General features: G+C 38.7%; 1 protein-coding gene and 2 non-coding genes across 4 annotated transcripts in view; 2 read left to right on the forward strand and 1 right to left on the reverse strand.

Annotated features, from left to right (window-relative positions):
- Positions 1 to 9,829, forward strand: part of LOC126974414 (uncharacterized protein DDB_G0284459-like) — a 28,152-nt gene extending 18,323 nt beyond the window's left edge. The window contains exons 8-10 of one of the 2 annotated variants that reach the window (XM_050821896.1): positions 706 to 843; positions 3,220 to 3,447; positions 6,292 to 9,829. In XM_050821896.1, coding sequence (XP_050677853.1) covers positions 706 to 843; positions 3,220 to 3,447; positions 6,292 to 6,387 — 462 coding nt within the window. In that variant the 3' untranslated portion in view covers positions 6,388 to 9,829. Of the gene's footprint in view, positions 1 to 705; positions 844 to 3,219; positions 3,448 to 6,291 lie in introns of those variants that run through there. The other variant, XR_007731526.1, reaches the window with a different exon arrangement.
- Trnal-uaa (transfer RNA leucine (anticodon UAA)) lies at positions 3,038 to 3,108 on the forward strand. Its single transcript has one exon. It is a non-coding gene; the product is annotated as a tRNA-Leu (tRNA).
- Positions 9,830 to 18,090: 8,261 nt separating the features above from the next.
- LOC126974584 (U6 spliceosomal RNA) lies at positions 18,091 to 18,197 on the reverse strand. Its single transcript, XR_007731547.1, has one exon. It is a non-coding gene; the product is annotated as a U6 spliceosomal RNA (small nuclear RNA).
- Positions 18,198 to 24,524: the final 6,327 nt, after the last annotated feature.

Below are 24,524 nucleotides of genomic sequence, written 5' to 3' on the forward strand. Positions count from 1 at the left end.
TCCAAATAACATATTGAATAATTGGCTAAAAGACTTAATTACAACACACGCCATTAAAAAGATCAGACATTTAACTGACATAGATTCTGCGTGAGTAACCTAACTATATTTATTTTCATTATGTTTTATGTCATATGGGGTTATTGGCAGTGGTACCGATATTAATACCATCTCTGTACTGCAGAAGAGGGCTATTTGTGTTATTTATACCCTAGGTCTATAATATAAACATAATAACTGATGCCTCTCAATCACAATGTTTACACCAGGAACAAACATAAACTTGTAATGCTTACATACTGTTTTGAGTCGGTTTAGTAAGTCTTTTCTTGGTATACACAATATTAATCTTTATTCCAAGCACACTTAAATATATACATATACAATATTGAAACTAAAATAGGCATCTCTAGGCAGTGAACATTTTTTTAATTATTGTCGTTAAGATGAAGCAGATTCTTTTGAAATATCTAAGCCTGATTTCTTAGTTTGTTATTTCTACTCGACTGTCGTCGGAAATGTAATGTCAAATGTCACATCCCGAGAGTTGAACAAAGCATACAAGATTTTATCAATGGCTGGAACGGTTGGCTCAGTTGGGAGAGTGCTCTCACGGACCGCGATAGGTCGCCGGTTCGTGTCCCGCATCGTTAATAAAATAATGTGTGTTCTAATTTTATTTGTGTAATGTTTCATTATATTCAGGAGGACATCATCAACACTAACCCTCCTCAGCCGTCCCCGCCGTCGAGAGCGGTCACCCCGCCGCCCCCCGCGTGGTCCGACCCCCCTCCCCCTGGCACCCGCGACCCCACGCCGCCGCCGCCCCCTGTCATAGTCACGGTTAGTATGTCTCCAGTTCCAGGATGTTGTGGAGTGCAGATGATGAACAAAAAGGTAGAGATCTTTAATACTGTCAAGAAACGCAAGCTGCAGTACTTTGGTCACATAATGCGTAGTGATAAATACGACCTGCTCCAACTCATCATGCAGGGGAAAGTCCAGGGAAAGCGTCCACCCGGAAGAAGGCGTACTTCGTGGCTTAAAAATCCCCGGACATGGTTCAACCTTAGCATAGGATCCCTGACCAGAATAATTTGTAAATCATATTTGTTTTTAATTGTAATAATTGAATCAAGTATGAAATGTCTCGACAATTTCGAAAGCCTTCTATGAGTTCAAAATTTTTTAAAATCGGTTCAGAAATGGCCGAGAAACAATTTAACACAGAAATCAATTGGAATCACCGGGTAGGAGCTCCGTTCAGCTTCGCATCGCTTCGCTTAATTATGTTTCAGGCTTACCACCTTCAAAGAATGCTGCTGATTTTTCTCTACATAAAAAAACAGAACTTATTCATCATAAGCGCCTTTACAAATAAACTTGGCGTAATGTTATACCTCAGTGTAAACCAAGATTATGCAAAATGTTTACAAATAGTCATATTGTGGTTTGGTTTATTCAGACGTATAACGTTTCCCGCGTTTATTTGCAAGGCTGCTCGACATTGGGAGGACTTCAGAATTATCATTGTATTTACAGTGTTGTCAACGATATAGTTATTTTGAATATTCTTGGCTTACACTAAATAAACTAACAAATAAACTTGGTATTAAGTTATACCTGTAAGATAATACCAAGTTTATTTGTAAGGCCGTGTTATTAATGGTAGTGTTGTTGCAAGTCAAATTTATTTTGGTCATTGATATAAATATTATTTGGACATAATTAATAAACATTTGGGAAAATAAATTGTTAATATTTAGGTAGAAGGGCTTGATAATTTAAACACCGTTGATCAGTTATACGTCTAGATAGACTATGACAGCTGTGAAAACGTCGAAAAAAATTGAATTTAGAACTAACTTCTATTTTGAACAATTCACGCACACTAACACAAAGAGTCATATAAATCGCGAGTGTAAGACGTAACTTGTCACGCACACTAAACTAATAATCCTGGCTTGTTTTTATCGGTAGTCTAACAGCGAAAGACTCTATCTAGATGTATAAATTATCTAAGTTAAACACACACAATTCGTATAATCACTGTGTTTGGGCAGAGTTAAAATTAGAATTCACAATAAATAATAAATACTCGAACTTAGCACTCTAGCTCATTTAGGGCACTACTGCCAACCGTGGTAATACTATCAACTGTTAGTTGGCACTGCTGTAGTGCCAACTAACTTACACGAATCAAATTAAAGTTAATCTTACTAAAGATCTGAATATTATATCCTGTTATAGTTATTTGTAATCATATTTAAACTGAAATGATAATTATATAAAATAACAGCTAGGTATAATTAACGACAGTTCATAATTTTTTTTTTTCAAATTTTATTTGTGTATTAATCCTAGAAGTGAGAGTTATCACTTTAAAAACATAACATATTGCTTAGATTTACAAGAGCGACATCTCAAGTCAATTTCCTAATATGCGGATACTGGGGTTGAGCAGGTTATCAACTGTAAAGTAGATCCTGTAGATGAAGCCACAACCTGAGAGTTGAACAAAGCAAACAGGATTTTATAACGAGACGGTACTCGAACAGTTAGCTCAGTTGGTTAGAGCACCGGCACGGAACGCCGGAGGTCGTGGGTTCGAATCCCGCATCGTTCATAAAATTTTGTTTTTCAAATTTTATTTGTGTAACGACAGTTATATAAATGTAATTATTAATTGGGATATCTTCTGGCTCCAGGACGTTGGTAGCGCTTGTTAACACAATAACTAATCAATATAATAATATTGCTGACATTTTTTAAATTGAATTAAAAGTACATTCAGTATTCTCATTTATTATAATAACACAAATGAAATTTGAAAACAAAATTCTATGAACGATGCGGGACTCGAACCCACGACCTCTCGCGTTCCGTGCGGGTGCTCATCAATTCATCTCAAGTCAATTTCCTAATATGCAAATATTGGGGTTAAGCAGGTTATCAACTGTAAAGTAGATCCTGTAGATGAAGCCACAACCTGAGAGTTGAAGAAAGCATACAAGATTTTATAAAGGATACGTCACTCGAACGGTTAGCTCAGTTGGAAGAGCACTCGCCTAACGCGAGAGGTCGTGGGTTCGAGTCCCGCATCGTTCATAATATTTTGTTTTCAAATTTTATTTGTGTATTAATCCTAGAAGTGAGGGTTATCACTTTAAAAACTTAACAAATTGTTTATTATTATTAATTATGAAATTAATTATATAGGAGAAGAAGAAAGAGATTGGTGACGAACTAATGTCGTTCTACAACGATATAGCAGCTCTTGAGAAAGAAACCGCGCCAAGCACTGCCGAGAACACCCCCGAGCGGGACAGAAGCGGAGAAAAGGAGAGAATCAGAGAGAGTCAAAAAGAGAAAGCGAGAGAAAGTGAGAAGGATAAGGTGAAAGAGAGCGAGAGAGATAAAGATAAGGGCACGAAGAAAAAGTCTAAGGTATGCGCTTTGAATTTTAATCCTAATTTAATAAATAATAATAATCCTAACATAATTAGCTACTTATGACTAATGAAACATCAGTTTGCTTAGTTTACAAATATGAAAATTGTTAATGCTAGTTTTACCCCTTACTATAATGGTATTTCAAATGATAACGCCATAAACATAACAAATTCATCTTCCGTTAAAAGTTGTGATATCAATATAGAGAGGTATTACAATACCAAGTCTGTCAATTTATTCAGTCCCAACGTAAGGGTCCTTCTGTCTTAAGTTATTACGTAATTAGCTAGCCTAACAAAATCTTATAGTGATCATGTAAATTTAAAAAAATCCGTTGTTTTAAAATACTTAATAGATAACCTTGGCTCTCACAAATTAAATCAAATCAACATCACTTTATTCATGTAGGTCACGGAAATGACACTTACGAATGTCAAAAAAGAATTTTTTTCTTATTGATTCTGCCACTTCTTCGTAAAGGGTTGAGCTAATGAGAAGAAGTAGCAAGAAACGTAAAGTAAGTAGGTCAAAAAAATAAATGTAAATTAATACAAAACAAAAGTTATTGAGTACAGTAGCTGCATCCACACACACCGTAAATAAATAAAGTTATTTTGCGAGTATTTTATAAGCGATAATTAAAAAAATAATAGCTTTTAAGATTCTGAAGCAGAGCTTCCGGTAACAGGATCATCCTGCCATCACAGGTAGCGCCCATTCACGAGCATGACGCATGGGTCAGCTATCGCCTCCCTCGACCATATTTTAGGGAAGGAGTCGACCCGTCTCATGTCGCCGCCACAAGCCAGACAGGCTGTCCAAGGAAACTTCTGCCAGCCAGCCATTCCGCCACTGCACAGGGATGATGACTCGCTGGCCCATGACGCGAAAGAGAAAGCTGATCTCCTGGGCTCCCTCTTCGCGTCCAACTCGACTCTGGATGACCAAGGTGCACCACCACCGCATATTCCGCGGTGCGATTCATATATGCCGGAGGTAAAAATCCGGCATAGTGCCGTGCTTAAGGCGCTTCTCACCTTGGACATTCACAAATCGAGCGGGCCCGATGGCATTCCGCCGATAGTGCTGCGGACATGTGCTCCGGAACTGGCGCTGGTCCTTACCCGTCTTTTCCGGCTCTCCTACTCATCAGGCGTAGTCCCGAAATTATGGAAGGCGGCTTTAGTGCACCCGATCCCTAAGAAAGGTGTACGCTCAGATCCGTCCAACTACCGCCCTATTGCCATTACCTCCATTTTCTCCAAAGTAATGGAGTCGATCATCAACCGCCAGCTCTTGGGATACCTAGAGGGGCACCAGCTGATCAGCGACTGCCAGTACGGTTTCCGTCAGGATCGCTCAGCTGGTGATCTTCTTGCATACCTCACCCATAAATGGGCGCAAGCGGTTGAGTCGAAGGGAGAGGCGTTGGCGGTGAGTTTGGACATAGCGAAGGCCTTCGATCGGGTGTGGCATAAAGCGCTTATAACGAAACTGCCATCCTATGGGCTTCCCGAGAAGTTGTGCAAATGGGTCGCTAGCTTTTTGGCTGATCGGAGCATCAAGGTTGTTATCAACGGTGCATGCTCCGACTTAAAACCCATAAACGCTGGTGTCCCGCAAGGCTGCGTGCTATCCCCTACGCTGTTTCTTCTGCATATCAATGATATGCTGCAAATCAGCAATATTCATTGCTATGCAGACGACAGCACAGGGTATGCTTCCTACACCGGCCGTGCCAACATGTCCCGGGATAGCGTCGACGAGAACCGGAACAAACTTGTGTCTGAAATCGAGACTATGCTTTGCAAAGTCTCGGAATGGGGCCGACATAATTTAGTCCAATTCAACCCCAAGAAGACACAAGTTTGTGCGTTCACCACTAAAAAGTCTCCCTTTGTCGTATCCCCTTCTAACTGCCACAGCCTGTATTGGCATACTTGGCGTCGATATATCGAGCGACGTTCAGTTCCGTGGTCACTTGGAAGAGAAGGCCAAACTGGCCTCTAAAAAGCTTGGTGTACTCAGTAAGGCGAGACAGTACTTCACTAAAAGCCACCGCCTGCAACTTTATAAGGCGCAAATTCGGCCTCACATGGAGTACTGTTCTCACCTCTGGGCGGGTGCTCCCCAGTACCAGCTTCTTCCATTTGACCGCATACAACGAAGAGCGGCTCGAATCATCGACGATCAAGTCATCTCCGATCGGCTTGATTCTCTAGCATTGCGTAGAGATGTGGGTTCTCTCTGCATCTTCTACCGCATTTATCACGGGGAGTGCTCAGAGGAGCTGTTCGGGTTGATTCCAGCGGCCGAATTCCACCATCGGACATTACGTGCAAAGTACCATCCGCATCACGTAGACGTCTGGCATTCCACAACCGCGCGTTTTCTTCGAAATTTCTTGCCTCGCACAGCCACTTTGTGGAATCAACTACCGGCAGCGATCTTCCCGAACAGATACGACTTGGGGACCTTCAAGAAAAAAGCATACTCCCACCTTAAAGGCCGGCAACGCATTTCTTGACACACCTGTTGTTGCGGATGTCCATGGGCGGTTGCCTCACCTCTCCCCATCCCGTGAGCCTCTTGCCCGTTTGCCCCCTCTCATATAAAAAAAATAGACACCAAAACGAATCTTAATGACATATTGCTACTTTTTTTAAAATAAAATACAATGTCTCGCTCAAGTAAAACATATTATTTTATTAAATTATATTTTTAGTGTGATCGCCAAGCCACTTTTTTAATATTCATATTGTGGTCACTATTGAACGATCGAATTATTATCGTCTGGGCTTCTCATATATACTATATTTTCTTTGTAATTGTTTTCAGGTAAAGATAACGAACTCCATCGGTATGAAGCACAGGACAGTGTCATCGCTGGTCGCCAAGTGGCAGCAGGTGGCCGAGGAGGTCTGCTCTGACTGATGCAGCCAACAAGCTGACCTGGATTTATACTAGGACAGCAAAAGTGACGTAACGAGCAGGTTAACACTTGGTGTTAACTGTCATCAGCTACTCATAACAGTGACATTATGACCTGACTCGTGAAGCGTCGCAAACGACCTAGGGCGTAGTGCTCGCCACCCTGAGATTTAAATATTTTTAAAAATTATTTATTACCTTACATTATATTATTATATACAACGATTTCGATATGCTTTTAATATTAAGCATAGATATCCCTCGCCCTCTTCAGAAATACTGTTTATAATATGGGTATACTATTAGGCCCCATTCACACGAGAGCACTAAAATATATTTGATGGTGGTAGCATACCTAGTCTAATACAAATGATTTAAGTTTTCTTTAGTGTTAATTCCGCCAATATTTGTTTTTAAAACAATCTGGCACGAGACTCGCCAGATTTTGGCGAGACAACACGTCCTGAGGATGCCTCGTGTAGAGGCGAAACACGTGTCGATTTCTTTTAAAATCAAATATTGGCGGAATTAACACTAAAGAAAACTTAAATCATTTGTATAATTATGGATTTCTGCAAAGTAACGCCTAATTCAATAAATTTACCTAGTCTAAGCCCAAAGGCACGGTGGCGCTATGGTCGGAAGTTGGGCCAAGACAGACGCGGTACAAAAAGCGGTATCTCGATAAATTTTTGTTTCACTGGCATTTTTTGAAATTATTTAATCTGGGCTTATTGCACTTACTTTTTACTCTTAAAGTTTGTTACAAATAAACTTCTTGTGTCGTTATATATGCCCCAGCACTTTGCCAATTAATCATAATATGTCAACGCTTTTTTTAAAACGCGACGTTTTTTATCGAACTTGTGTTTAATATTAAGGGTAGGAGACGGGTGGAATGTAAGGACGGAGAAAAAGTCTTTTCGCACATAGTATGCTAACCACCTGTTTTGATCTCTTCAGAATTCTTTAGACAGTGTTAATCGAACAAAGTAGCATATAATATGCTAATAATAATAATATACATATATTGTAATAAAATGCGAAGAAACCCCTCCACCAACCTATTATGTTGTGGCATTTCTTGCTCTGGGTTTTAACGCTATTCTTTAACTCTCGTGTGAATGACGCTTTAGAGTGATTGTTACTTGGAATATGTGCGCGATCGTATTAATGATCAGAAAAATAAAATAAGCCAGAGATTTATCATAAAAAGTGTGCCTGTTTTAATAAGTCGAATTCTGTGAATTGAGAATGTGGAAATTATAGTGTGCAATAACACTCAGAGGAGCCGTTCGGTTGATTCCAGCGGCCGAATTCCACCACCGGACTTAACGTCAAAATGCAAAATACTACTCGCATCACGTTGACGTCTGGTATTCCAAAACCGCGCGTTTTGCTAGAAATTTCTTGCCTCGAACAGCCACTTTGTGGAATGAATTACCGGCTGCTGTTTTCACGAACAGATGCCACTTAGGGACCTTCAAGAATAGAGCACCTTAAAGGCCGGCAACACATCTCTTGACACCTGTTGTTGTGAATGTCCATGGGCGGTTGCCTCAACACTACCCATCCCGTGAGACTTGCCCGTTTGCCTCCTCATATATAAAGTTTGTGGATATAGTAATATGCGACTAAGAATCGGTTAATTTTATCATTGGATAAAATACCACATAAAACAGAATAGATCCAATGATATATTCTGTAAATGTATTCTGTTTTATGTGGTACTATTAAAAAACCATAAGTCAATATATAAATATAAACGGCCTTACAAATAAAATTGGCATAAAGTTATAACTAAGCATAAACCAAGAATATGTAAAATGTTTACAAATAGAGATTTTGCTTACGAATGGTTTGTTCGGACGTATAACGTTTCCCGCGTTTATTTGCAAGGCAGCTTGTCATTCGGAAAACTTCAGAATTATCATTGTATTGACAATGTTGTCAAGGATATTGTAAACATTTTGCATTTTCTTTGTTTATCATCAGTTATAACTTTATACCAAGTTTATTTGTAAGGCCGAAAATGTATACAACAAGATTGTATCTTATTTATGTTGATGAAATAATTACTTAAGTGGTTTTTCTTTCCAATGTGTGCCTTTTTTATTTGTGATAGTTATTTAACAACTTTATTAAGCTAAATATAATTAAATTAAGAAGATATGCCTATCACAAATAAATCTTATCGAATTAGCAAAATAAATTTTAACTTATTTTAAATATGTTATGTTAACTCTTAATCCGAATATAAAAAATATGAAATCGGTTAAACTGGTTATCTAAATATTGCGAGCATTCTTGTGTGTTGCTTTCAGTCTCGTGCCAGAATTTGGTGAGTCAACATCTGAGGATTCCTCGTCTAGAGGCGGAACACGTGTCGAATTATTTGAAAACGAATTTTTGCGGAATTTACATTCAAGAATGCTCACAACATCTGGATAATTATTTGGATACTAAACTGGATACATGAAATACGAGAATTGCTTCACAATTTAATTAATTGCAATTTTCTCTCAATCTCTAATTTATTTGAATAAAATTATTTTGTGACTTTAAATAAATAATATATTCGCCTTCCAATGGGAAATTAATGACAATAAACTGAACAATTTGTTGTTTTAAAGTGATAACCCTCACTTCCTTAGATTTGCAAGAGCGACATCTCAAGTCAATTTCCTAATATGCAATAATTATCAAAGAGGATGTAAATACAACGTAATTAGGACTACGAAATTTAGTTTAATATGAAACTTGTAGTGATTTGACATAAGATTGAAATAGTAATTACAGTATCGCAATTGGCCATGAATTATAATCCCGCTAAGTTTGAAAGCGAAAAATTGCTTATAACGTAGTGTATTTCGGCTATTTCTATTCTTTACAAGATTATAGCCGTCATCTGCCAATCTGTCAATGACTGTACGTTTCATACAATCGAGTGAATCGCTTTTTTTGTTAAAGATTTTCGCTAGACTGCAATTATAGGGGTTGAGCAGGCTATCAACTGTAAAGTAGATCCTGTAGATGGAGCCATACGTCACTCGAACGGTAAGCTCAGTTGCAAGAGTGCTCGGACGGAACCCAAGAGGTCGCGGGTTCGAGTCCCGCATCGTTCATACATTTGGGTTACATATTTAATTTAATTTTTTTATTCGGTCTTCAGAATATTCTGGTTAACGTTTAGTTTGTAGAGGCGCTTACTTTACACATGAAAATACTGTGACAATCGGTTTACATATGGAAACAGACTTGACTTGTTTCTTGCATTTAAATCTTGAATGTGGATAATTATGATAAGGTCTTCAAAGTCGTAATTCTGTGCACGAACAAATTGTTCCAACATTGTGTGAAAATATAAATTATTTGATATTTAAGTTGTAATTATTGTAAATAGGAAGTATTACTATTGTAGATTTGAATAAATTTGTAAATAAACTTTGTAGAAATGTTTTATTCATTACAATTGATTATATCGGTGTACATTTCTAAAATAACAATAATTCAGACATGTTTGTTTACAATCGACATAAAAACAGACTGATAGACTTTTTTTATGGAAAAGGAGGACAAACGAGCGTACGGGTCACCTGTTTTAAAGTGATCACCGACGCACACATTCTCTTGCAACACCAGAGGAATCACAGGAGCGTTGCCGGCCTCTAAGGAAGCTGTACGCGCTTTTTTTGAAGGTTGTTGAACCATTTTGTATCGTTCCGGGAACACCGCACAAGGAAGCTTATTCCACAGCTTTGTAGTACATGGAAGAAAGCTCCTTGAAAACCGCACTGTGGAGGACCGCCACACATCCAGATGGTGGGGATATCCTAACTTGTGGCGTGTCGTGCGAAGGTGAAATTCGGCGGCAGGAATCAGGTTGAACAGCTCTTCGGAACACTCCCCGTGATAAATGCGGTAGAAGACACACAGTGAAGCGACGTCTCTACGCAACGCCAAGTGATCCAGCCGTTCACAGAGCGCTAGGTCCCCGACAATTCGAGCTGCTCTGCGTTGCACGCGGTCAAATGGATCGAGCTGATACTGGGGTGCGCCAGACCAGAGATGACAGCAATACTCCATGTGTGGCCGGACCTGCGCTTTGTAGAGCGCTAGAATGTAATTCGAAACATAATCGCTAGAGATTTCAAGACCCAGTATTCCGATTCTAGGCAATGCTTTAATGACAATATTATAGCCATTTACAGACTACTCCACCCGCAATGGGTTCACACTTATGGGTTACCTATGCAATCTAGTCTGCCTGCTCTCATTCCTGGGCAAATGAGACATCATCTTATGTCTCAAGGTAATGAACGCAATAGTAGTACCGCTCAGAATTTCTAGGTTTTTTCAATAATCCTGAGCGGCACTGTATTGTAATGTATCGTATCAATTACCATCAGCTGAACGTCTTGCTTGTGTCGGCTGTTTAAAGTTAGTTTAATGTAGACATAGCGCCACGTTGTATAACAAGTGTTTGGGTCTTTGGAAACGCTTAATAATTATCCTAGAATGTATCTAGTGTAGTGAGACGTAGGAGACTGACGAACTTACACACATCGTTGAGCCCAGGATTTGATAAACCGTTACAAACCGCCAAATGAGTGTTTTTCTTTCTTATTAAAATAAAGAACGAGACGCGTAGGTCGTTCAGCTGATAGGAATTGATTATAATGCAGTGCCGCTCAGAATTATTGAAAAACCCCTAAAATTCTGAGCGGCACTACGATTTCTCTCGTCACCTTGAGATATAAGATGTCTCATTTGCCCAGTAATTTCACTAGCTACGGCGACCGAAATACAATAATGTTTGCACAATATTGCTTCACGGCAGATATAGGTGTCGTTGTGGGAATGTGCAAAGAAGCCTCCCACTAATAAAGTCTCATTTTAAAATAAAAATATCAGTTTAACCAAGAGCAAATCCAAAATTAGATATATATACGATAGAGAATGTGTATTACTTAAGCGATTTAGTATTTGATTACAATTTCATTTTATCAAATGCAGGTCAGTGAATCAATATTAAAGTCCACTACTTCTAAGATTCACATTAGACAATTTCTTCCAATACACTAAAATTATAAACGCAACTGTAAGTAAACTGTATATGGTTACAACCACAGAACAGAAAAAACTAGAACAATGGCACGCTCCAGCCTGTTCCGATTTCCATAGTACTTACATACAACAGTCACCACGTCTGAACGTTCTTTAAACATAGATATTTAAGTGTACATAAGTGTAAATATTTAAGTATGTATAGGAAAGGAGACGAGAGGAGATAAGCCGCGAAGCTGTCAGGCTATTTCCGCCAAAGAGGATAGGAGATGTGAGCTGTGTTTATAACAACGCTTTCGGCCGGGCATTGCACAGGCCGCTTGAATTCACGACGCGACGCAATATACTATCTAAAATGAGACACCCCGTCTCCTCTCCGCTAAATCCATTTCCACCGAAGCTAAGCGGAGAGGAGATGTGGAAATAACGAAATCTGATTGGTTATCAAAATACATCTCTCCTCTCCGCTTTGATGGATACCGGTCCTCAGAGTGCCGCCACGTGTAACGTTTTCTCTGCTAATGGCAGATGCCATCTGATGACAATTGAAGTTAGGGATGAGTTCATATATTCTAAGTCAGTTTTTATTTATATGTTATACATAAATTATTAATATTTTCGTGTTCTATGGAATGCTGACTCGCTGTCCCAAAACGCTAACGATTAAGCTTTTCTCCTAGGCTCTCTTTTCGCGTCCAATTCAATTTTGGGTGGTCAAGGTTCTTCACCACCGCTTGTCGCACGGTGAAATTCATCTATGGCCATATCTATATGTTCCCGGAGGCTCTCCTTAAAGCTCCTTTAACCTTGACTTCCACTTGGACTTCCATAAATCGAACGGCATTCCCTGATAGTGCAACGAACCCGTGCTCCAGAACTGACGCCGATACCCATCTTTTCCAGCTCTCCTTTTTATTAGGATTAGGCCCAGACTATTGGAAGGTAGCCTTAGAGCATCCGACCGCTAAAAAAAAAGTCTCGAATCCATCCAACTAACTAATGAACCCACTACACCATCTTTTCTAAGTTATGATCTCATGGGATACCTAGAGAATCAGCTGATTAGCGAGAATGGTCCCTTGTGAGTAATTACCCTTACCTTGATTCATGAAGGAAATCAAACCTCAATGGTTTTTTTTTTTATTTATTTTTTATTCCAGCTTAAGCTTATTACAGAATTAACTAATACGACTAGATAATAATAAAAACTGTACTATACAATAATAATACTAAGACTTAATACTTATATATGCATACATAAATAAACTTTTAAATTTACTCTCATCATCATCATCAACATGGGCAAATCCCTCGAGGATGACGGAATTTAATTGGGATTATTTATTTATTAGGAAGACCAACAGCTATTAGCAATCTTAATGTATGTTAATTTACATAACTGTGACCCATTTATAGGTCTCCACCCACCCCACACACCACGTTGTGACAGAATAATTAAATTCAACAATACGAATAAACACTAAAGTATACTAACTACTAAAATACAATGCATAATTTAAAGTTTTTACAGAATTAAAACAGTTATAATATACAAGTAAAGATTCACCCCCTTATTCATAATAGTCTGCTAACTTAAAGCATTGCTTATACTGGATTCGATAATTACCTGCGGACGTGAAGCCGCTACCAATGTAAATTATTGTGTGTACGTACAACTATAATCTCCATTAACACATCTGTTTATCAAAATAGAAGTTGAATTTCCAGGAATGTGCGCATATATGTTATTTGCGCAATGTATAATACGATAAAATCTACGTCTGCAATGGAAAGAGTATCTCCTTGTGTGTATTTATACATCAAATGTTTTTATTACACATGAATTATTATTTTCTAAGATTTTGGAATTGATTCCTTATGACTGTGATAAGCGGGCACAACTATCTTTTTGTAGTTGAGCTAGGCTGGCTGTTTTAAACGTACAAACGATAATTGAAAAGACCGAAGACTTCAATGTTACTACTTTTACAAGCTCTGTTGCTCACTGAGTTTTGGTTTTGACGTTGCAACTCGTTTAGTACACTACGAGAAAACCAGAAGACCAGTACAATGTTTTGTAAGTTGTTTTCAACAAACTAACACCGCTTTTGTTTAAAGTGACCAATAAGACGTTGTCATTATTATTACATCTTCGTTTGTTTACTCTCTCCGCCCGCGCGATCCAAAATTGCGACACAATTGTTATTATTCTACCAGGCTACTTTGCACAGGATGCCGGCTAGATTATCGGTACCACAACGGCGCCTATTTTTGTCGTGAAGCAGTAATGCGAATTCTTTGGCTTAGTCTAGCTATCCAAATGTTGATAAATGTACATTACATTCAGATTTACATTCATTTCATTCATGTACATTCAGATAAAATATTATTGTTGCGAGTAAAGCTTCCACTTAGTTCCAACGTGTAAGGATAATCTAATCGACACGTTGGGGCAAGTCCATCATAAAACTAGAGTGATATAAATGCTCCGAGCTCGGGGGCATCGCTTATCAAATTACCCTCGTATTTCTTGGTACATTTAAACTGTAGACTGAGTTCTGTAGAGTGTACTCACTCTTTGTTCAGACTTCACTTACGAAAAACATAACTGAGTGTAAGCTTAGTATAATCTTTGATTTCGTTCTTATGGTCATTTGATATTTTTTTAATGAAAATAAGGGACGAGACCAGCAGGACGTTCAGCTGATAGTGATTGATACGCTCTGCTTACAATGCAGTGCCACTCAGGATTCTTGAAAAACCCTAAAAATTCTGAGCGGAACTATAACTGCGCTCTTCACCTTGAGACATAAGATGTTAAGTCTCATTTGCGCAGTAATTTCAATTTCACATTTTCGAGATACATCGGCGTCCTTTCCGTGCTCCTCGAATAGGCGCCTAAAGCAAATGCCGTAGAAAATCCATTTTCTCGAATTTTGTTTCAAACATACTCGTAAGCAGTGCAAATTATTTTATCGTTTCCTCAGCCTTCCTTCGCCCTTTAGTTCAGCTTATCCGTCATGGGTTTAAATGCTCTGCGATGTATCTAGGATCTGAGAGGAAATTTATGAGTTTCGAGCATTCCTATTCATATATAAAGGTTAACCCTACACGGCTACACCATCTGCTACTTCTAGGTCTAGACAATCAAATCGAATCAAAATCACTTTATTCATGTAGGTCAAAGAAATGACATTTAAAAATGTTTTTTTTTTTCCTATAGAATCTACTGCTACTTCGTAAAGGGTTGAGCTATGAGAAGAAGTAGCAAGAAACTCATTGCCACTATTTTAAATCATGATTTACATTTTCATCGTTTTACAAATCATTTAAATTACAAGATAAGCAACAAGCATTTACTGTGTACAAGCGCGTACACCTTCCTTAAAGCCCGGCAACGCTCCTGTGATTCCTCTGGTGTTGCAAGAGATTGTTGGCGGCGCGGCGGTGATCATTTAACAACAGGTGACCCGTACGCTCATTTGTCCCCCTATTCCATAAAAAGAATATATATAATATGTAGTGATGCACCAAAACAAACAATTTTGAGATAGCTTTAGGCGTAACTTATATTTTCAAACATTCCGGCACGCTCAGTTACATTCCCGCACGCTCAGTTACATTCCCGCACGCTCTTGTCAACGTATGGGAAAGTGGTACTTTGCGAACGCAAATGCATGTGCAAAATCGAACTTTGCGCACGATACTTAATAGGAAAAAAATACTTATTTATTTGTTATCAAGTGCGTGAGTACCTTGGTATTGTGATATATGATTTTATAAACCTGCAACAGAGGCGAACTTACATAATACAAACTTATATCTTTTCCTTCAATCCATTTTTCGCTATAGATAGATACCTATGAATACCACCCGTTGGAGGCTCCTTTGCACAGGATGCCGGCTAGATTATGGGTACCACAACGGCGCATATTACTGCCGTGAAGCAGTAATGTGTAAGCATTACTGTGTTTGGGTCTGAAGGACGCCGTGAAATTACTGGGCAAATGAGAATTAACATCTCAAACTGACGAGCGCAATTGTAGTGCCACTCAGAATTTTTGTGTTTTTCAAGAATCCTGAGCAGCACTGCATTGTAATGGGCAGGGCGTATCAAATAGCATCAAATGAACCTCCTGTTCGCCTCGTCCCTTAATTTCATAAAAAAATGAACAGTGATTAAATGCATATAAAACCTGTATGTGTTCTTTCTCTAGGTCTAGTCTATCTCTGTTCCAAGTTTTTTTTTTTATCGAAGAGGAGTACAAACGAGCGAAAGGGTCACCTGATCACCGCAACCCATCACAAGGTAACTAAAATATCCTTTCTCAATGTCAAGTAAATTTTGTACCAAACAAGCAAAACCATTAGACAGAGCTACTTTCGTATTTAAAATAATTGTAGGGAAAATTGGAGGTAAAATAATTGTACATAAATTACTCTTAATTTTTCCTCTTACAGCTCCTTTAGTCGACTCTAACCGATCGGTCCTGCGCTGCCCTCATCCAACGTATTCCGGCGATCTTAACCAGATCGCAGGCCCGTCTTGTGGAGGAAGCATAATGCGGCTAAGTTTGAAAGCGAACAGTTACATAAAACGTAGTGGATATCGGCTTTCTCTGTTTTTTACAAGATTATAGCTGTCATCTTTCAATCTATCAATGACTGCACGTTTCATACAATCGAGCAAATCGCTTTTTTATTATCCTAAGCCTTACGTAGTTGTATGTGTGTTCAAACTGAAAACGTTCATAAAACTAATTTTCGAACACGAACGTTCAGATACGTCACTGTCTCAGCTAATGGTGGTGTAACTTTATCGACGCGATACATCAAAGGGTCAAGGTCGATACCACCCCCTTCCCTAGTCGCCTCCGCCCCCACTGTCAACCTTTTAAGGAAATTGTTTCGTGAAACAGACATTCGTTTAAATTCTCTTAGTTTCCTCAGCTTGATGGCTCCTTAATCACGCCTCCTTCTGTGATTTACTGTCTTTGATCCGAGATCTCAGGGAGAATATTGATTTATGTAGACTTTTAAGCAAAGTAGGATGTGCGTGTATTTAATAACTGTATTGTATTGTATACTCGTGTATTTATAACATTAGATGTTCCGCATTTTAAGGGAATTGCTATTCTTTATTTTTTATTTTTTTATTTTTTATGGAAAGGAAGGAGGACAAAAGAGCGTACGGGTCACCTGCTGTTAAATGATCACCGCCGTCCACATTCTCTTGCAACACCAGAGGAATCACAAGAGCGTTGCCGGCCTTTAAGGAAGGTGTACGCGCTTTTTTTTTGAAGGTACCCATGTCGTATCGTCCCGGAAACACCGCACAAGGCACAACACTTTTCTTCAACAGTTTTTTAGTCATCTCTTGTAAATTGAATTGTTTACTAAATGCAGATTTACACGATGGCACTACGTTTTAAAACCACATCTTCATAAGATATGTCGATATTTTGATGGCCGATAATAATTGGTCTGCATGCATTGGTCGCTGCATTCCAACTAGATACCGTGCTACCTAAGAACAATAGCTTTTGTATAAGGGCAACTTTATATTAATAATAATAATAATATGTCATTTATTTCAGACATTTGAAACCCTTTACAGTAAATTGAATAAAATAGAATAAGATGTACTTAACAATGATAATACTTAATAAAATAACTTAAAACTATAGTTTTAGTGAATATGGGCTATTTGTAAATATTATTAAGAAATATTTTTTTATTTATTTTAAATTCTTTAATAATCTAGAATTTAACTAAACTAACTTAACTAGCCACTCGGTAACTTATTATAAATACTTATTATAAATGTAATATTTACCATACTTAGTCCATTTGTAAGCCGATTATCATAACCAAAAAAGTCGTTTATTTACTGTTATGTAGGTATGTTGGTAAACCCATTTCCCCAAGCCACATTTTGACGGTCATGAATGTCAAGTAGCGGGATGAGAGAAACTGGGCTTCATTCAAATTAATTAAAAATGAGGTCTTGCTTTATGTAAATTGAGAGTTAGAATGGTTTTTTTTAATGAAAATACGGGACGAGACGAGCAAGGCGTTCAGCTACGGTTATTATTACGCCCTGCTCATTACAATGCAATGCCACTCAGGATTCTTAAAAGCCCAAAAATTCTGAGCGGCACTTCAATTACGCTCGTCACCTTGAGATATAAGATGTTAAGCCTGATTTGCCCAGTTTACTAGCGGCGCCCTTCAGTCTGAAACACAGTAATGTTTACACATTACTACTTCACGGCAGAAATAGGCGACGTTGTGGTACCTATAATCTAGCCGCCATACTGTGCAAAGGAGTCTCCCACTGGTAAAGGTGTTTGGAGTCATACAATTCTTTTAAAAACCATGTAAAATTATTATGTGCTACTAAAACTAACCTTTGTTAAAATATACAATAAAATATGATACTCTTTTTTTGAAGTCCGTACTCTTTCTTTATCTATTTTGAAATCAGATATACCTACTCTTTTTTTTCTTATAAAAGTTGGCATCCCTACCTCCGACTCCACTTGTCTTAAATAAATACTATTATTATATTATATTCAACAGTAGTAATAGTAGTTCAATAATAATTAATGTTTAAAATTATGTAGGTAAATTTGTCAAAAAAATGTGGAACGCTTCACGATTTTGCGTGTCATCCTTGCGCAGGGGCCATGCTAATCTTCTCTGTATCGTTCCAATTTTAGTATATGTACTGCCGAAGCTAGTACACTAAATTTGTAGTGAGTAAAGTATATATACTTATCAGAACGATAAACATTGTTAGCGTGATTCAGAATTCATCACGTTTCTGACTAAATCGTGTCTGTAATTGTATTTTTTTTAACATTTTAAAAACAATTATGGATATTTAGTACATAATTTCATATTTAAGGCTAATGTTTTGCATAAATTATAACAATTTTGAACATTTTAACTCAATATGAGCAAATTTTGTTGAAAGCGCCATCTAGCGTCACGGCTAACGTTTAAACCGCTGTACAATATTAAAGAAGGGTTGATAGCGGCAAAGACGAGTAGTGGGACTTACAAGACCGGCTTTATATGCTTTTTTAGAAGTCCTTCTATGCTTAAATGAAATAATATAGCAAAATAAATATTATATGTTTCGAAACTCCATGCGAAAGTGAATGTGAGATAAATCCACACAAGACACAGGCAATTGTTATTGGCAGTTCATCCTATATACATATATTTCGTATTGAATGGTTTCGTTAAATGGTCGAATCTCCCTCCAATTTGCCTAAATAACTAATAAAATATGCTCTAAATATTGATTTTCATTTTTATAACACTAGAAATAATGGATTGCTTGTAACTAATTCTAGCAGGCTTTATATGATACATAATAGCTTTAAGAGTAAATATATTATATATTTCTATAATAAAGTCCCGGCCACTGTTCAAGCATTATCTATAAATAAATTTATATGTTATATTAAAAATGGCTCTGTCGTTAATCCTACTACTCCACAGTTGAATATCTAAGTGATCGGACAGCCTGGGACTAGATTATGATAAGTTTATAGCAATAACAATGACAAAAGAATGCCGGGGGAAAGTGTCTTGCGGCTTCTTCTCTCTCAGAGCGTTTTCGAAGCGATGGTAGTATTAGAAATGACTTGAAAAAGAATTCTAAAGAAATCAATTTTGAGAAAATTAATGCCTTAACGATATTGTACCTTTCACTAAGTCGGTAAAAAATTTGCATGATAATGTCGAATAATGTATAGGTACTCATTTTTCTAGCCGTGTATACCTTATGTAGGCTTCGTAATTTTTAACCTATTCCCACCAAAATTTTGCCTGCTTTATTCTTCTACCCTCTTATCTTGACTATGAAGATACTAGCTATCTAAACTAACTCGAGCGTCTTCAAAAATTGCAATTATGTTCATATTTTGGTTACGCAATTAATTATAAACTAAGTTAAAATAAATTATAAATATCAAAGTATATAAACAATTTAGTTTAGTTTACCTTTAGTATAATAATATTATGTAAATGTTATTAAGTATTTTAAATTATAGATGTACTAGCCGACATACGTTGTTTTGTAAATAATAAACAATCCCTGCTATTTATTGAATTCGTCAATAATAACACCAAGAATTATTTCCAAAAATATGCTCGCTGTTGTTGAATTTTTTTTTTTTTTTTGAGAAGAGGAAATACTGTTACGTATTTACGCCCTGGAGCCCTATTACCAAAATCGAAATACGAAGTTTCGGTGGACGGATCGTGCATTTTGCAATTACGAAAGTGCTTCGGATCCGAAAATCGATGCGAATTTGCGATTAGACATTTTGTCTTTCGTTTACCTTATTCCCAAATTCACTTGACATTTACTTTTTCGCTGTTTCACCTCACTTTTTATGGTCATGTCTATGGTTCTAGAACGATATCCGTCCGCACTATTCGGATCCGAAAAACTTTGGTAATAGGATTTAATTCAAAGTTTGTCATTTTTTCGTTTCGGACCGAAATTCGGCTTTCGATTTTGATAATAGACCTCCTGGACGTAGTATGTCGGACTCGAGTGTCCGCGTAAGCGGACGCCCCATACCGACTAAAACCTCCTCTGTGCTGTTAGCAGCCCTGGCTTTCACAGCGAAGTAGGACGTGGGCCGTGGAGGCCGCAAAGACTACGCAACAACAGCCGCGGGGCGTCTCCTAAGGAGACTCGAACCTCAGACCGGATGTGTGCTTGTGGGAAGGAGAGAGAATGAAAATGAAGATGAAATGAGGATGAAAGATGAAAGGTGAGAAGAACACATTCGCCGGCGAGTGTGGTGATGTTTTGTGTAATGTATGTAAGTGTGTATGTATGTGTTTATGATTGTATGTATGTATGTTTGTATGTATGCAAGTAGTGTAAATGTTTGTGTGCATGTATGTTTGTGTTTGTGTCTGTTTGTGGAGTGTGTTTGTGATTGTGTAAGTGGTGTATGTCAGTCCGTCAGTCAGTCCGTGTGTGAGTGAGTGTAGTGAAACGATTACAGGACGAGGACTAGCGTCTCGTCGGGTATCAAAACAATGTGTGGTGCATCTAGGGTGCGGGGCCATCGTCAGAGTGACGAGTGCCAGTGGTTTGCGGTGGTTGACCGCGCCTACGCCTGCGAAGGCGGTGTGTGCGTGTCTGTGTCGGTGTTTGTGTGGTTTTCGCATTCGCAATGGTGATGTCGTTATCCGGGTCTACCGTTACGTGTTTGGGACGTCTTATTGGGTTGAGACTATGGTGAAGGGGGGTGTACCCGCATGCCTTCCTAACCAAGATGTTGGGATGGTTAGGCGCCTTGTCAAAGAAGCGTCGCGAGATCTCTTTAAAGTGTTGAGCTATCGTCGGAAGCTCTAGGTCGCGGTGAAGGTCAACGTTTCGGATGAACCACGGGGCTCCGGTTGTCATGCGCGAGAATTTATTTTGAACTACTTGCAAACGACGTAAGTAGCTCGGTCAGGTGTGCGCGAAAACGACGCTTGCGTATGACAGTATGGGCCGTACGATGGTTTTGTACAGCGTCACTTTGTGTTTGAGCGGAAGTTTGCTTCGCCCACACACAAGTGGATAAAGGCGACTGAGGACAAATCGGGCTCTATTGCATACCGTATCAATATGTTTCTTGAAGTTCATATTGCTGTTGAACATGACTCCTAAGTATTTGTAATCCTTCACCCACGGTATGGGTGTTTCATACAATTTAATGACGTCGGTCGGTCATTTTTTAGCGCGGATGCTATTCGCGTTACCGAAGAGTACCGCTGCACTCTTGGTGGGGTTCACTTCAATCTGCCATTTTCTGAACCAGTTGCCTAGTTCATCGACGGCGGCTTGAAGCACTTTAATGTTCCTGCTCAAGGTTGAGCGGTTCAATAGAGCGGAGCCAAAGTAGAGTGCCGTATCGTCAGCGTACTGAGCGAGCTGGACACTCGGAAACTTGGGAATGTCGCTCGTGAAGAGCGAGAAAAGAGTGGGAGAGAGGACTGAACCCTGTGGCACGCCAGACCTGATGGGTCTGGGTGAGGATAGGGTGCCCTCTACTCGATATTGGAAGGAGCGATCAGTAAGGTAGGCTCGTATGATGCGCACGAGCCTGTCTGGTCTGTCTCCCAATTGATACAGCTTGAATACTAAGCCGTTGTGCCATACCTTGTCGAATGCCTTCGCGACATCGAAAAACACGGCTGCCGTGGTAGCGTGAAGTTGACGCCGTACGAGAATGTACTCGGTGAGTCGGTGAGCCTGCTGGGGACACGAGTGAGCGGTTCTGAATCCGAACTGTATGTCGGGTATCAGGTTGAGCTCCGCGATGTAATGATTAAGACGCGCGAGAATTAATCTTTCGTAAAGTTTCCCGATCGAGTTAATTAAGCTAATAGGCCTATAGCTACTCGGATTAGCTTTAGGTATATTGGGTTTTGGGATACCGATAACAATGGAATCTTTCCATTGTTCGGGGAACGCGCTATTAGACAATAGAATATTAAAAATGGTAACCAATAAAGTAATAAGAGTCGAGGGTAGGATATTAAGAACCCTATTGTTTATAGTGTCGGGCCCCGGGGCCTTCTTGGAGTAAAGGTCCTTAATGATTAGCTTCACCTCTTCGTAAGAGGTGGGATTTATTACATTTCATTCAACTTCACGATCAACTTCGTCAACGTGTGTCGGGTCGGCTGCTGCATTTGGCGAGCACTGACTCTCGAGACTATCAGCGAGGCATTCAGCCTTCTTATCGTCATCGAGCGCCGGCTGCAGTCCCGGTCTGTCCAAAGGAGGCATGACAGTGGGCGGCTCCTGTTTGAACGCGCGAGGCAGCTTCCAGAAAGCCACATGTGATGGCTTAAGGTTGCCGAGCAAGCGGTCCCAACGTTCGCCGCGGAGTTCCGCGATACGTTCCCGTACCACCCGCTGTAGGTGGCGGAGGTGGCGCCTATTCTCGACCGACGGATACCTATCGTAAGTTTGTTGTTGAAAGGAAATTGTTTCACAGCAGCACTGTCAAACCATGCGTCAAAAAATGCTCTCATAGAAAATATGTCCATGCAAAACAAATATTGGAAATAAAAATAATTATGGGTCCCAAATCGAAATAAAAGCTATTCTATCTCTCAAGTTGGACTAAACTGCAATCCATGAAGTAATCTCAAATAAAATCCGTTCATTAGTTTAGGAGTCCATCGCGGACGAACAACGTGTCACGTAATTTATATATATTAAGATGAAGATTTGTATGTCGTGGTCGCTGTCCGTGCTGCGAAACACGGTGCCCACTGAAAATCGGTGTTAAGGCGAAGAGTAAGCAGAAAACAGACAAACATGGTGTTTTTAGACAAGTTTTGTGGTGAAAGTATAGCATTTCGAGCTATGAACACTACTTAATCCTGTTACACATATCCTTAAGTCTTATTTGTAGGTTGCTAATGCTTGCTGTTGGTTATAGTTAATACTGCCGAGCCTTTTTGAACTTAAACAAATTTTTAAATTGTTAAACAAGTTTTTTGGCATGGCGTTACGCATTTTTTTGGTACTTCTCTCAGAACAGTTATTCTTATAGCTTGTACTTTTTTGTGTAGGTTCATTTATTCAGGTTAGTAGTGAATAACGAGGATTGTAAGCATATAAACTGTTTTCCACCCAAGAATTTTGAAAATATTGGCTTGGTTACATAGATGGCGGGCCGGCAGCCGTGAACTCATATCGCTCAAGGTCGCTGGCATTTAGTGTCGCCTTATGGCTCAGTTGGCTCAACTTATACTCCTCCGATGGGCAATACTAAAGTGATTGAAGTGCTCCTCAATGTTATTGAACTAATTTTTCTTTTTAAATTCCACTAGATCTGTATTTACTATTCTTTATTATTCTTACACATTATGTTGAAGTTACTTATTTTCTACGACCTGCAGTGTAATAATTATGTTGCTTATAAAGTTTATTATTATTATATGGTCAAGTATCTGAATTTTGGAAAAGACTCAAGTGGCTCTCAATTCGATTTCGCCTGAATATTGCCATTCGCCGGAATGGTTCCAGATCGAGCTGTTATCTATATATATAAAAATGAATTGCTGTTTGTTAGTTTCGATTTGGCTAATTTTGGTCTTGAATTATTCGTGGTAGTCCAGAGATGGCTTAAAATGAATAAATATGAAAATGCTTGGAATTAAATAAAAACAACAATTTCATTATTCCTTTGATGTATCCTGCGTCGCGTCGTTCAGAAATCAAATTGAGAGAATAGTTTAAAATGAATAAGCTAATTAGAATTTTTATATCTTTCCAACTTTCTCAGGAGGTAAAAAATAAACTTAATTTAAGCTTACTTTAGTTGGTAGATTACTTACAGCTGTTAACTATCTATCAGATTATTTTTATGTAAATTGATAAAATATGGCGATATCTTCATTTAATATAAAGTTTTAAGAAATAAAGATCTTTATAAGTAATACGTGTTTTGTCATGTGTTTATGCGGACGAAGTCGCGGGTATCAGCTAGTTGTTAATAAATATTTGTTGGATGCAATTACTAATTGGTGAACATGATGCATTCTTACACTAACAATGAATTCAAGCTCTAAAGGTTGATGCATCCAAGTTACGATAATTTATATTTATACAGTTTATTCTTTACCAGTGGGAGGCTCCTTTGCACAGGATGCCGGCTAGATTATGGGTACCACAACGGCGCCTATTTCTGCCGTGAAGCAGTAATGTGTTAGCATTACTGTGTTTCGGTCTGAAGGGCGCCGTAGCTAGTAAAATTACTGGGCAAATTAGACCTAACATCTTGTCTCAAGGTGATGAGCGCAGTTGTAGTGCCACTCAGAATTTTAGGGGTTTTTCAAGAATCCTGAGCAGCACTGCATTGTAATGGGCAGGTCGTATCCATTACCATCAGCTGTACGTCCTGCTCGTCTCGTCCCTTATTTTCATAAAAAAAACTTTGTAAACAGTGCTCGTTGAGTTTCTTGTATGTTCTTCTCACGAGCTCTCCTTTTTCGAACATATGGTAGATTCAGTAATTTAAAAGAAATATTTA

Source organism: Leptidea sinapis, chromosome 32, assembly GCF_905404315.1.
Source record: "Leptidea sinapis chromosome 32, ilLepSina1.1, whole genome shotgun sequence".
Taxonomy (NCBI): domain Eukaryota; kingdom Metazoa; phylum Arthropoda; class Insecta; order Lepidoptera; family Pieridae; genus Leptidea; species Leptidea sinapis.